The sequence below is a fragment of the Aspergillus foveolatus genome, assembly GCF_047715535.1.
Source record: "Aspergillus foveolatus strain CBS 279.81 unplaced genomic scaffold BDW70scaffold_1, whole genome shotgun sequence".
Taxonomy (NCBI): Eukaryota; Fungi; Ascomycota; class Eurotiomycetes; order Eurotiales; family Aspergillaceae; genus Aspergillus; species Aspergillus foveolatus.
In genome coordinates this window covers 1373491-1387465 of record NW_027396065.1, presented here as the reverse complement: position 1 = coordinate 1387465, position 13975 = coordinate 1373491, and the positions used below count along the sequence as shown (strand labels likewise).

The following is a 13975-nucleotide window of genomic DNA, read 5'->3' as shown; positions in this document are numbered from 1 at the left end:
TCAGACTATACTAGCACAGGGTACACTACCATAACTGGCAAATGTATCAAGATCCACATTTGAAGGAGCAGCCCAGCTCAGCCTAACAAGATATGGTGGTATACAACAAGGGCAATAGGTAGTGTGTATTATGTACAATCCTCATGTTCGTGTTCTGGGTTCATGATAGATTTCGACCCATACTGGAAACAGATAAAGCAAAGATGATGGATGATTCCCTGAATCATATGATAGATATTCCACAGCATCTTATCCGTGCACTATCAACGTAGGCCTTTCGGCCCCACCAGGCGAGGACAAGTTCCTCTACGAAGATCCGGTCTGCTGCACTCCATGTGTCGAGGCCCATTTCAGCCATGTCTTCTGCATTGATAATGATTGCGTCGGTGCCGCGGGCTTGCGCCTTCACCTGGGAGTCTCGATTGGGGTCTAGAAGTGGGGAGGTGTCATCTTCTGCACTGGGGTCTTCATCTGGGAGATCGTCAGTGAAGGTCTCACTATTTTCGACTTGATCTTCGTTGGAAATAGTATTGTCTGCTTCTGGATCATTCCCGCTATGATCATCTTGCCGTGCAATGACATCAGATAGTGTCACGAATATTTGCGTAGTCAGCTGGCGGAAGTATGCAATGAGAGCGATCTCCGGCGGTTGCGTCGGTGTTTGTTCTTGTTGCATGTTCGGTTGTCGAATCGAGCCTGAGGGAGGACTAGGGATATTGTCTACACTTGCTAAAAGCCTCGCATCTTGTTCAATTTCGTGCTCCTCCTCTACCTCCTCGGAAAATCCGTCGCGTTTCTCACCGGCCGATGCCCACCAAATGAAGGACGTGTAGGCTAGTCGGGTCCATGATAGAGGCTCGACTATGGGGCTGGAAGAGAAAGTTGATGCGGCGTCTGAGCTGTCATCTTCATCACTATGAGACCGGATGCACTCGTCCTTGAATACACGACGTAATCCCTTCCGTAGGGCAATGTAACGCCGTACATCGCGTTGGGTGGCCTTTAATTCCATTCGCTGCGGTGGTTTCTTGTCCACTAAAGGCGAAGATACAGAGATGGTGGGATAGGCTCTACTTGCGGCATTCTTTGAATGAGAAGGAGGCAGGGTGACGAGGACATCGAACAGTTCTGGCTTCATGCTTAGAACACTATCTGTGCTGCATGCAATCCAGGTACTATCGTGCTCGGAATCCGCAGAGCCCCGAATGAAGGACGAAAGATATGGAATATCATAGACGCCAACATTGAAGAGAGCGCGAGGCCGCAAGGATAGTAGCCTATCCGAAGGAAGTAGCGGGAGGAGAGAGTTAGGCAATGAAGCCAACAACGACAAATCGTACACTGTACTACAGTTAGCAAAACTACGTATAGTAAGCAGGTCTCGTACATACCGTAGTTACAAGGTACTTGTACAGGTGCTTCTGCCATGAAAAGGACTCTCCTGCGTAGAAGTGCTGCTCTATATAATGGAAATAAAAGGGGACCGAACGCGTCGAGAAAATCAGGTAGCGAGGAGGCTGGGTGAAAGGGCGTCAGGGCCGGCCTAGACGTCTCCAGCACAATCGCATCACTGATAGCTCGATGTCTTTGTAGAGTATCCGGCCTGTCACTATGAGCTCGCATTCGGAGACTCAGAGGTGAGTCAAGTGGTGAATCAGGTGCCGCCGATGTCTCGTTTGCGGATAGCTCATGGGTACCCCAGTATTCAGACAATCTATCTGTGTTGAAAGCACTCTCGGAATAGTGCCTTGAAAGCGGCCCCATATATTAGGTCTAGTTGAAGAAAACTGCCGGATTCGGGTGCTGCTACTCACTGAGCTAGTTCCTTCAGTTTTGAAGCATGTCGCCAGCTCTTGCCCAGCCTTCCAGAGCTCAACGGCACCAGAACTCCAATCGAGAACATCTTTGCATTGCGCTCCGATTCGTCCGCAGGCTGATTGACGAACGCGCTGATGCCAGAATACTGTTCGTGAACGAAATAGCTAACCAAGAAAATGCGGTTAGCGATGCGAGACATGGGTGTCCTAAGCTTGTACATACACCAAATCTTCCGAGACATTGTGTAAGCCGGATGGCAGAGACTTATACTCGACGGCCCCTTGGACCTCGACTGTTCCAGTATTCAGTAGGGCACAGCATCCATCTCGTTGGTGTCACTTACCCCCGGGTATGGTGCGTTTCCAGGTCACTGTGTACCTAATGAAGCACCCAGAATAAGCGAGGTTTGTATTAAGAGACAAAGCAGCATAGTAAGAATTTACCCAGCTTTGACATCGAAATGGATCACAAAGAGCGCCGCGATCCCAGGCAGCGCTTCAGCAGCTGTAGTGCGGGGTACATCGAGCCCCAAGGACTTTCTTTGCACTGAAGGACGGCCCATCGCACCGTTACGCGATTGCTCAAGAGTATTAGGGTCTCATGAGACCTCCCGGACAGGGTAGGATCACTAAAGTGGCAGCATTGAAGATGATGAGACCAACTGACGACGACAGCAGGAATACGGGGCTGCGGAGACGTTGGCGGTTGGACACCTTGGAGCTGTTTCTGCCTGAATTCTGCCTGAGGATTTATCCTTAAACTGTATATGGTTAGCCTAAAATCACTATCAGCACCATTCCTGTTTTGGGGGCTTATTTTGATGATCATCCTGCGAGCCTGTCCAGGAATTAAGTTCAGCAAAACAGCAAGAGGTCTGTTTTCTTCGTTCCAACTCTTCGCTTGACATTGCTTTTGGACATACCAGCTAGTTCACAGAATACCAGGGCACACAAAATATGGATGATCCTTTTTCTCACCCCTACTATCCTATCGATGCGCGAATCATCGACTACACGCCCAATGAAACTTCTGTCCTTGGCTTAATATCTACTGCAGGCGTAAGCTGTGCAGTACTCTTAGGGGCAATATTACTGCTGAGTATATGGGCGCGGCCCAATTTGGGAAGGGCGGACCGGATTGCCATTTTATGGTTTGCCCTCTGTACGAGTATACCGAACCCCTGATGTCAATGAATTCGTCCTAACCGTTGAAACCACGCAGCGGGCACTCTCCACTGCCTATTTGAAGGCTACTTTATAATCAACCATGGTCGTATGGGTTCAGCTCAGGACTTCTTCGGTCAATTGTGGAAGGAGTACGCGCTCTCCGATTCGCGCTACTTGACGTCTGACACCTTAGTGCTATGCATGGAGACAATCACAGTTGTAAGTCAGTTCATACCGGCTTCCGTGGAATATCTTGCTGATATGATCTGAAAGATTTTTTGGGGACCATTATGCTTCGGAGTTGCTTATTCGATCCTTTTTATTCACTCGATGCGTCACCCGCTGCAGATAATCGTTTGCATGGCCCATCTTTACGGCGATACGCTGTACTTCGCGACCAGTATATATGACGATCATGTTCATGAACGGCCGTATTGCCGACCGGAACCTTTTTACTTCTGGGTCTATTACTTCGGAATGAATTTCATCTGGATTGTTGTTCCTGCCAGTAAGTAGATCTCGGCTTATTGTCTTGCGGCTAGTTATTGATGCCTTGGCTAGTTTATCTGTATCAAAGCATGAAAGCGATTTCCCATGCCATTAAGAAAGCTGAGAAGATCTCGCAATCCCTCAAATCTGAGTGATTTGGTGAAACTCCTTGATGCTATTCGGTTTATGCATTCGAGGTCCAACATTTCCTCCAGGCTCGAAAAAGACTCAACAACATCTTCAATGATTCAAACCATCACAAGCATTATGGACTACGGAAATCATAAAACGAGAACACATTCTGGCACCTTTTGCCTTCCTCGATCCATCATGACTAAGTCTGGGTCACTTCGGGCGTCGTCTCCTTTCCCAAGATCACTTTTCCCTGACGCAGAGCGGCGATTGAGATGTATGCCACGCCAAACACGCCACCAACTACGGCGTAGGCTATTATTCCTCCTGTGGTGTTATCTGCCAGCTTCAAGCCAATGCCGCCGTTGATGATCCCCAGCAGAAGAAATATCCGCCCGATCCAAATATGGACGTGTGTCCATCTTCCGGCCTTTTGGGTTTTCTTATATTGGTGATGGTGCCATAAGCCAATGAATGGCTGGATGAGGAGGAAGACGACAATGACAGTTCCTAGTATCGTGTGACTATTGTTATGGAGCTTGAATGTTGTTAGCTTTACGGGAAGGTACAGCAATCCAGCAGAGGGCATACCCTGTCAAGAATCTTTCCGACCCGAATTCCAGTGGCCAGGCCAGCAATCATCAGGACGTACGCCAATAACTGGCAGCCAATATGTGCATACACCCCGTACTTTGACTGGACCACTCGCAAAAGGATGGCGCCAAGGGGAAAGATAATCCCGAACGCAATTCCCATTGCCACACCATGGGCTTTGGCAAATGTTGGTACCAGGTGTAGATCTTCATAGATAATTCCTGGCGGTAATTGTGGTGGTCCATTCTGTGGTAGTTCATTTTGTGCACTGCAAAGTCCTGTTAAAGACACTGCGTGTTCGCATGGATTCGTATTAGTCCTCTGGCTTCGAGGGTTCCGGGGCTAAGAGACGTACACCACACCCACAGCGAGATAGCCCACAAATTCGAACTGCGGGCCATGATGTTCAATGCATTCAGACTGGCCATATTAAATCTATGAGGATACCTGGGACTCTGTCCGCTTGGTGCCGGCTTTGAAGGACGCAAAAGACCTCTTTATACTTTTTGACCTCCATCATTAGGGTCGATGTTAGCGAATCCTAACTCAGAATGGGGCAAGTTTGGATAATTCTATCAATGTATCGCCATGGTGTCTTTGCATCATTATCGTCAATCAAAAATTGATTTACTTCAAGAGACCGAGAATTGCGAGACTAGAATCTTGTCATTGACTCAGCCACAGAGGAAAGAACCAATCACCTACTCAGCAGATGACAAGACACCGAGAAAGGCGAGATTCCCTTTGCCTGCCTGTTGCGCACGGAGTAACCGCCACGATCTCGTATCCATGTCTTGGGGCCTGACTTGGGCGGATAAGATGACTCCCGCAAAAGTCATCCCTCGATTGTCAGTGATCTCACTTGAAGAATGTGAAGTGACTTTCACGACGTTTCATATGTCAAAACAAAGATAGCGACAAACATTGTCACCGAGTTTTGCGGCAGTTATAGTCGCTAGACAAATGGCCGCTTCTCTGGGATCAACCAGGGTGACGCAGTCCCTGAGCGAGATTGCGCCAAAACCACTTTCTTCCTCTTCGCCCTCAAACGCCTCAACGCCTCAGGACTACACCGTTTTGAAGCCAAAATCCTGCCTTGCATGCCGCAAAAGGAAGGTTAGATGCGACAGGCAACTACCCTGTACCAACTGCTCCCGATGGTCAGTTGAGTGTATCTTCCCGTCTCCGGTTCGCAAATGTCAACGGGTCCGTACAAAACCTAGGACACGCTCCTCCAACGATCAAGCACTGCACGACCGTATCCACACGCTCGAAGTGCAGATCTCGGGCTTGACTCAAACTGTCAACGCACAAGCTGAGATAATACGGACTTTAGCCGCTCCCGGGGACTCGCTCTTTCCGTTAAGCCACACCTGGGCGCATGCTACAATGTCATTACACCCGTCATTGGCTCTGGGACGGAAATACTGGCAACTATTTCTGGAAAAGGTCGATCCACTAATCAAGGTGGTGCATCGACCCAGTGTATCCCGAATCGTTCGAGGCGGCTTGAATGATCCGACTTCATTAGGTGAAGGCGAAGGTGCTCTGCTGCAGGTGTTCTATCTTGCTTGCGTCTCGGCAATGGATGCAATGGACGTGCAATCTAGCTTACAAATGTCCAAGAGCACGGCACTTACCACATACCGTTTGGCCGCCGAACAGGCTCTGGCACGCTCAGGCTTCATGACCACCAGTAACTGGACAACAATGCAGGCTCTCGTCCTCTTCATCGCTTTAGATCGGCTCCAAGGTAACCACAAGTCTGCTTGGAACTTAGCTGGTCTAGCAGAACGGTTGGATGTGTTATTGGAAGAAGATAACTCGCTATTTGGGGCGGAGATGCGGCGGCGCGTCCGGTGGCACCTGTGGTATCTGAACCGTCGCATACGCGGTGATCGAGGTCAAAGCCCAAGCCTGCTTAACCAACCCATGCCATCCCCATCTGTCGTTGAACTGCCTCTGAACTGTCACGACTCGGAGCTGCGCACAAACATGACGGTTCCACTCACCAATCAACCTGGCTGGACGGAGATGAGCTTCTGTCTGCTCAGATATGACCTTGCGACTACCGAACTGATAGTTGAAAGCGACGCTTCCTGGCTATTCAAGACAAGGGCTGTCAGTGAGTGTCAGCGCAGACTTCATTTCAAGTACCTAAACTACTGCGACGGCTCAGAGCCTATTCACTGGCTTGCCTCTCATATTGCCTACGTGATGATCACAGAGATGTGGATGAAACTCTATAGTCCACAATTCGCGGCGGTAGACTCGACTGAGCCCCTTGATCACGATGTCCGAGACCAACTGTTCGATGCCGCTGTTGATATCCTTGACACCCAGAAACGCTTAGAGGTTGAGACTGCCGCTCGTAAATGGGAGTGGACGCTCGGTGGTTACTTCCAATATGTTCCGCTGACATTCCTCATGAATGAGCTTTGTTGGCGCCGGAACGACTCTCGAGTAGATGCAGCCTGGGATGTTGCTGAGAGGTCTTTTCAACGTTTGTCCGAGCACGCGCGGAAATCAACCCATGGGGTCATGCTGACCGAGCTCATGTCGAAAGCCTTGTCTGCGAGACAGGAAACCGCAGATTTCCAAATCTCGGCAAACACCTACCTCGTTTCTGGGCAGGTTGTTAATGATAACTTCTCAGTTGATCCAGAATATACCGGTACCATCAAGACAATGCCTTCCGACATGCCCCAGCTGGGGTTACCAGCTGACTGGGCTGTTTATCCTTTTGAGGATAGCTACCATTGAATAGACCCCTGCAGTTGCAACCTCCTCTTTATACCTAGGTATTCCTGCTAGTATACTAAGATTTCATATAGTTTAATGTACAACCATTATCTGAGTTAATGGTAGGTATATTAAACCTTTTGCATTGTATGTTTACTGCAGTTTCAAGAGACCGCACCATAGCTTCACATCTTTCGCTATGACTCACTTAGAATTCTCATATATCGTCTTTTGAGTAGACGACCATAAAAGACCCTCGAATCAAACATAGACTGATACTGGCGGTCTGGTGAGTGGTAGAATTTACCTGCGAATATGTGGAGTATATGACCCTCTGGGCCGCTACCATTGGTAGGACCCGGTCCGCTGGGCTCCATCCATACAAAGGTTTCATTCGAAGCGGGCGTGATTTTGTTCTTTACGGCCCCGTCCAGCTCAACTCCAATCTCCATCACCCAGCCACTTCAAACCAACCGGTGGACTTCAGCAAAAGATGGCGGTTGCTGAGACGTTTCTGCGCGGTGACGTGTCGGACCCAGCGTCGGATATAGATTATTGCCAGGACAATGACGTCTGGAGGACCTCAAGGCACTTGGCAGCTTTAAGTTGCTGCCCGAACAGGATCGAAGGACATACATAAAACAAGACCGTAAGGTCTTCGGCTCTCAATCTGAAGACAGGCCGAACCCGAAATAGAACCGTTCGGTTCGGCCTTTCAGTTACTTATGATGCATTCCAGCCGGTGGATCAGCGGTCGTTCGTAACTCTTGAGGGAGCGTCGACGTGGATGTCTGCTCAATCAGGCTTCAGCCAGCAGCATAGTCACTGGGCCGCAGTCAAATCAATCCATTCAGGAATCAGCTCCCTAGCGCCGGGGGCGTGAGGCAAAATTCTTGATCGAAGCTCGATAGACAAGATCCCGTTGGCTCCTTTGGCGCCTGATCTGAAGCTCTGTGCTGATCGCTGGTTTCCCCGGCAGCCCTCGCACTAGTTGGCCTGGACTTGTTCACAGCCGAATTTGTATAACGCCAGCAAGAGACCGTTAATCATAATGCGATAGAGAAATCACGTCCACAGACAGAATCGTGAGCGGTGTTTTCGCCCTTGTCCTGACTGGTTTGTCCTGGTGATTCTTTCAGCTGACGGTCGCTGGGCCTGTCATTCGACCACATTCATTCCTCAAGTCTCGCCCGCTTCCGAGCTCTGCCTTGTTCAGCTCCTTGCCTCTGCGCTGGTCCTTGTTGTTCCAACGATCGCATTTGATTTCAGAACTGAGCTTTTTGCGTTTTCTCTAGACTCCCAACAGGACCTCTGTTTTGTCTTCGGCTCGGTAAGGGTATGCCGTGAAATTGTGAGTGTTTCCCCCCTCGTAAACAAACAGCCTACTCGGAATGACGTCGCCTGTTTTGCTCCAACTCATCAAGGAGCAGAGCATACGGCACCAGCAAAGCAAACGAATACGATCGTCCCTTGACGTCTTCCCCCGATGCGCATGCTGTTTCGGATAAGTACTGCAAAATACTAACAACTGCCGTTATCATAGCCCCAACCCAATGCCGCCGCCTGCCAATTCCAACTCCTCCGCCGGCCGCGGGGTCAGCAAAAATCCGCCGATAAAATCAAAGCCCCTCGATATTGGTAAACCGTTGGGGCTCTACGACACCAACTCCGTGCGAGCCAAGGTCCGCAAGTGGCAGCAACAGGGCGGCGGAGTGATCACCGCCGACGATGTTATTTACTACGAGGAGGACGATGAGAATGCTTCCACCGCCGAGTCGAAGCCGAAGCCGAAGCCTACAAACACTACAACGAGGAAGCGAAGCAAGAGTACCCCGCGAAAACGGTTGGTTAGTGATGAACACTGGAAGCTAAATCGATCGTCAACGCAGGCGCCCAAAGCCAAACCTCCACCACCGAGACGTGGGCGTATAGTCCCGGAATACACCACAAACGAACCATTACGTCCGGCGCGATCAGCAAAAGGCGACGATAAAGAGCCGCCTCTACTGTCTCCGCGGTTGTCCCCACGAAAGCGACGAGACGACATTAAAGACGGCGCGGTTTCACCACGGGCACTTCGAGAGAGACGAAAATCGCATGCATCCGGCGATATTGATTTCATTATCGAGAAGCTTGAGAAAGAGCATGTGTCACATAATAATTCGTCCAAGCCGTCATCACGTCCTTCAACAGCTGATAAGAACCGGTCCAGCACAATCTCAGAACCCGCGCAAAGTCCAAAAAAGAAGGAATCAACCCTCGATTATGACTCTGAATGGGCTGCCAGTGAGGCCGACTTTTCTGAACTATCGAGGCGACGTGCACGCGGCGCACCTCATGCTTCGAAACATGCTCCAGCAAAGCCACCCAAGGGTGGCATCCTTGGACAAATTGTGGACGAATCGAGGAAGATGTTTAGTAAACCAGAGCCAAGGCCGGAGCCACCCAAGCATCCGGCTCCGAATCGAGGTGCCAAAATCGAAGCATGGCTGTCCAACACACCTGACCCATTCCTGGACGATAAGAATTCGGATGTCGAAATACCCGCGCCGCTGAAGACTAGAAGGAAGAAACACATTGAAATTGTGGATGAGCCAACAGAAGGAGACCAAAGCCGATTGTCTAGTCCTGAACCTTCGGGAGGCAGCGATCTCCCGCAGAAAACTTCCAAGCGAGTAAAGAGCGGAGAGACTACGTCTAGCGGCGAGCGACCAGGGTCGAGAGATGATAAACATACTACCAAGGGGTTGCAGAGAGCTCCTTCGCAGTCTCCCCGGACAAGGAAATCTAGCGAGAGGAAAACTAACGAAAAGAAGCAGGGCAGGTCACCCTCTGGCACCAGCGAAGATGGTAGCCGCAAGCTCGATGAGAAAGGAAAAGCATCCGGTGCTGGAACTCAACCATTGAAGTCTGAAACTCCCAGCAAGGACACCTCTGAATCGCTGGTTCCAAAACGACAGGGCACACGGGACGGGTCAGCGAAAACGCCTGAAGGGACCGAGAAGAGAAGGACTCCTTCTCAAACTACTTTCGCAAGTGAGGAAAGAGACAAGGTGGATCCAGATTCGCTAGCTATCGTTTCGTCGCAAATGAAGAAACTTACGACACATGACGACTTGATGTCTGTTCTTTCAACATCAACCACAAGAAGCAGGAGTCTCCGGTCTGCCAGGAGTCTCCGAAGCGGCAAAGATAGGAAACCCACAGTCGCCGATATTCTGAAAGAACTATCCCTGGATGAAGCAAAGTATATGCGCGAGCTCAAGACCCTTGTGGGCGGGGTGATTCCAGTTCTTCTAACATGTGTTCTTTCTCGCTCTGACTCGGCCATTGCTGCTGGCCTCTTTCGCCCTTCTGCGAACCCTCAGGATGAGCTCACTTTCACCAAGCCAATTGTGAACATGGGAGTTGCCATTGAACGACTGAAACTGTTACACAAGCGTATTCCACTTGACGCTGCAGATGCCTTACTTCAATGGGCACAGGGAGCACAGAAGGTTTACCGCGAATACCTCAAGGCTTGGAGATTAGGGTTCAAAGATGTGGTAGTTAATCTGGCCCCGCTGGAAGAAGGGGAAGAGGTCAAGGACGCCGATACTAAGAGTCTCGATGACGGGATGTCTAGAGATGAGAATGGTGACATTGTGGATGGAGACGGACAGAAGGTTGATGTTGCCTATTTGCTGAAGCGGCCGCTGGTACGCTTGAAATACCTCGCAAAGACTTTCAAAGGCATCAACATGCTAGAGCCGTCCCCCAAAGCGGAAGAGATTACTATGAACTATCAAAACCTTGTGGTAGAGGCTCGTCGACGTGCGCGAGAAGAAAGGGCTAGGCTTGAGGACGAGTCGGCTGCCGCTATTGACCCAAGTCGCGCTCGTGATCCTGAGACCTTGGGAGCTTTGACGGGTGTCACCATCGACAAGACTCGCAGAGTTCGTGCCCGAGATTTCTTCAACCTGTCACTCTACCATTCAAGTGGCCAGGTTATCGACTGTCGTTCTGAGATTTTGTTTCGTGATAACGCTGCTGAGCATGGTCCTGGTGGGGATTTGCTTATATGCGAAGTTGACCATGCAGACCGTTGGTTGCTCTTCCCTCCCATAGATATCGGATGCGTTTCTGCGCGCAATGGAGATAAAAAGGGAGAGATTGTGGTTATGATTCGCAGCCCGCCTGGACGGGAACGGCGCTTTCAAGAACTCTTATCCCTCGAGATCGATGAGGAAGACGTAGGCATGGAATGGATTCAAATGCTTGGTAGAACGCCTATTCCACCTGCTATCTCCCGGTCTCAGAGCTTTATCGAACGTACAAGGCAACGACAACGCGCGCAAACGGTTTCTTCGCCAAATGAATTCTCTTTGGCTCAGCGAACTCCTCCAAGCCCAACGAACGTTGCCATTCCCATTGGAGAGAAGCCAACGTCCTTCCATGCATCGCGACGCTCCTGGACCGCTAAGGAATCATGGTCAGATCCCAGCGCCATTGATTCGTTCGCAGCTACCGAATCTCAGGTCTCATCACATACTGATATTACACGCCAATCAGACTGTGATCTCACAGAGAAAGAGTCATCTAAGCCTTTCGCAAATACCCAATCAATTCTTCATTCCAGGGACCCGCGAAAGCTCGTTACTAGTGATGATAAGTCCCCTCAAGGTCTCAAGCGCTCCGGCGCAAAGAGAATATCTAAATATGGTGAACTCGGCCCCCAGAGCCCTCTCTCGCCTACGGGTGCGTCTCCTTCGACTCCGTCACGGGGTCGGGATGAAATCAAACGCGCGGAGCAACCTCCATCGCACCATCAAAAACAAGCCACCCCAAAGACACCCACTAGAGCGGAATCGGCAGAGAGTCCGCGAGTTTCCTCAGTGCCTTCAGTGGATCTGCCTTCTATTCCCAAGCTCCGTCAAGGTAGTAGTACTTCATACATACCGGATCCCGAACCAGAAGAGGAGTATGATATAAACTACAATTTTCTTCCCGAAACTCCAACAAAGAGCAAGAGGCATTCTTGTTCCGGCTCCGAATCTGACGCGTCAAACGGAGACGGGCCTCCACCGCCACCTCCCCATTCGCGCTCGCCCAGTTCCACCGGCTCTAGCCTGCCAGGCACCCCAATTCTGAGTCCAACTGCTGGACGAATGAGACGGCGGGGTTCTTCACCTCTGAAACACGAATATGAACCTTCCACCGCGTCTGATTCTTACTCTGACTCTGATACCTCTACCGTGCGCCGCTATGACATGTATTCTGATTCGGATAGCGTTACGGACAGTTCAGATGAGGACTCAGACGACGAAGTTCCCTCTAGAGTACGGTCAAGGGCCTCTCGAGGTGTCTCCCGGCCTGAGGAGCAAGAATCGGACCTAAGTACTCTGTCGTTGACGAATTCGACAAGTCAGGCCGGTTATCGATCCGTCCCATCCCAGCCAAGCAAGTCGTCTTCTGCTATCGCCACTGTTTTTGCTTGGTCGGATAAGGGCTCTTGGGAAAGCATCTTCCCAGATGAATGCAAGATCATTATCAGCCCCGGGCTTGTTGAAGCCTATGAAATGAAGTATGACCCGCTTGCAAATAGCGAGACCGCACCGAATAATGTTCGCCCGATTATTGCTCTCGAATTGACGCCGCTGGTCCCTATACGCCGTGGTACAGCCATCGATATCAGCATTCGCTCTCCTCCAACCCCGCGGTCCAGAGTCAGCTGGAGCAACAACATCATGTTCCGCTCCAGGAACGCGGAGGAATGTGAGGTTCTATATGGCCTGATCAACCAAGCCCGCACTAACAACCCGACATACATCGCCCTGCAAAACGCTCGAGGCCCGTTGGACGATATTCCAGCTCCATTAGAGCGTGCGACTAAGAGCTCCAGCTTCTTTGGCTGGCCCCGCCGCAGAAAGAGCTACCGTGCCTCTGCCTCTCCACGCTCCCTCGCAGACAACTCTGAAAGCAGCGTAGGCACTATGAGCAGCGCTTTCTCCGCTCTGAAGCGCTTCGGCGCGGGAAGCAAGATGTTCAGCATCTCCAGGTCCTCCGTCACTTCACGCAAGAAGGACGCCGAGGGAAGCTTATATTCTAGTTCCGCTGCCTCTGGTGGATTCAACAGCGGTGGCATCGGCCGCATCGCAGCAGCCATCAAGGGTGTCGACGGAATCGGCCTCTCAAACGCGAAGATCCGCCTCTACGCCCGCGAAACCCAGTCCAAATGGCGCGATATGGGCGCCGCCCGGCTGACGATCATGCCCGCACCCTCACGACGCTCATCGGCTGAACACCACCAAGCAGACACTGCAACAACTACGCCTGATGGGAATCCAGAAGCAAGCACAGACGCGATCAGCCCGCCATCCTCCGGCGCTGCCTCGCCGCAACGAGTCATGGAGCAGCGCAACAAGAAACGCATCATCATCCGCGGGAAAACACGCGGCGAAGTCCTCCTTGACGTTTGCTTGGATGAGAGCTGCTTCGAGCGCGTCGCAAGAACAGGTATTGCCGTTTCTGTACGTGAGGAGGACGAAGACGGCCCCCCTGTTACTGAAAAGGGTGGTGTCACCATTGGAAGTTCTCGTGTTTACATGATTCAGATGAAAGGTGAAGCCGAAGCGGCGTACACATTTGGACTTGTCGGGAAGATGAAGTATTAGTAGCCCAGCCGATTATCTCTACACGAGTTGTGTCTACTCTCCTCCGATCTATTCCCCCATCCCCCGTCTCTCTGACTACTCTGACTATGGCTTCATGTGTTATTGTCTCGTATTTGAGCCCCTGCATTGCATTTTGGCGGATTGTTCTTTGTCTTCTCCCATTTACTTCAATTTCCCTTGGTTCGCAGCATATACATTTTCATATACTTGATACATCCACATACCCCTACGCGCTGATTCACCCTAACCGAGCCTTTACTGCAAGTGGAACTATGCCGGCTTCCACGTACATACTTAGTCTGAAGTCATTTTAGCTCAAATATGGAAGTCTTATATAGCATGCACAATAAATCAGTATGCCGTAGTTTTCAACGGACGCAG

The 13975-nt window shown here is 50.7% G+C and overlaps 5 protein-coding genes across 5 annotated transcripts; 3 read left to right on the top strand and 2 right to left on the bottom strand.

Annotated features, from left to right (window-relative positions):
* Positions 1 to 57: 57 nt before the first annotated feature.
* BDW70DRAFT_126318 (uncharacterized protein) lies at positions 58 to 2466 on the bottom strand. Its single transcript, XM_073735067.1, has 6 exons — positions 2262 to 2466; positions 2162 to 2196; positions 2041 to 2110; positions 1815 to 1982; positions 1392 to 1747; positions 58 to 1341 (listed from the first exon to the last, which is right to left on the bottom strand). Exons 1-6 carry the CDS (start codon positions 2378 to 2380, stop codon positions 224 to 226), a joined length of 1866 nt encoding a protein of 621 aa, XP_073601413.1. The 5' UTR covers positions 2381 to 2466; the 3' UTR covers positions 58 to 223.
* A 548-nt stretch (positions 2467 to 3014) lies between these two features.
* Positions 3015 to 3718, top strand: BDW70DRAFT_6378 (EXPERA domain-containing protein). The gene is made up of 3 exons (XM_073744440.1): positions 3015 to 3203; positions 3258 to 3492; positions 3546 to 3718. The coding sequence occupies exons 1-3, from the start codon at positions 3093 to 3095 to the stop codon at positions 3626 to 3628; spliced, it is 429 nt and encodes a 142-aa protein (XP_073601412.1). The 5' UTR covers positions 3015 to 3092; the 3' UTR covers positions 3629 to 3718.
* BDW70DRAFT_6376 (cytochrome b561 domain-containing protein) lies at positions 3569 to 4858 on the bottom strand. Its single transcript, XM_073744439.1, has 3 exons — positions 4555 to 4858; positions 4197 to 4489; positions 3569 to 4143 (listed from the first exon to the last, which is right to left on the bottom strand). The coding sequence occupies exons 1-3, from the start codon at positions 4625 to 4627 to the stop codon at positions 3808 to 3810; spliced, it is 702 nt and encodes a 233-aa protein (XP_073601411.1). The 5' UTR covers positions 4628 to 4858; the 3' UTR covers positions 3569 to 3807.
* A 730-nt stretch (positions 4859 to 5588) lies between these two features.
* On the top strand, positions 5589 to 6962 carry BDW70DRAFT_155264 (fungal specific transcription factor domain-containing protein; the record flags this gene model as incomplete). The annotated part of the gene is made up of 1 exon (XM_073740012.1): positions 5589 to 6962. The coding sequence occupies one exon, from the start codon at positions 5589 to 5591 to the stop codon at positions 6960 to 6962; it is 1374 nt and encodes a 457-aa protein (XP_073601410.1).
* Positions 6963 to 7848: 886 nt separating this feature from the next.
* Positions 7849 to 13874, top strand: BDW70DRAFT_6370 (uncharacterized protein). The gene is made up of 2 exons (XM_073744437.1): positions 7849 to 8292; positions 8485 to 13874. The coding sequence occupies exon 2, from the start codon at positions 8495 to 8497 to the stop codon at positions 13592 to 13594; it is 5100 nt and encodes a 1699-aa protein (XP_073601409.1). The 5' UTR covers positions 7849 to 8292; positions 8485 to 8494; the 3' UTR covers positions 13595 to 13874.
* The last annotated feature ends 101 nt before the right edge of the window (positions 13875 to 13975 follow it).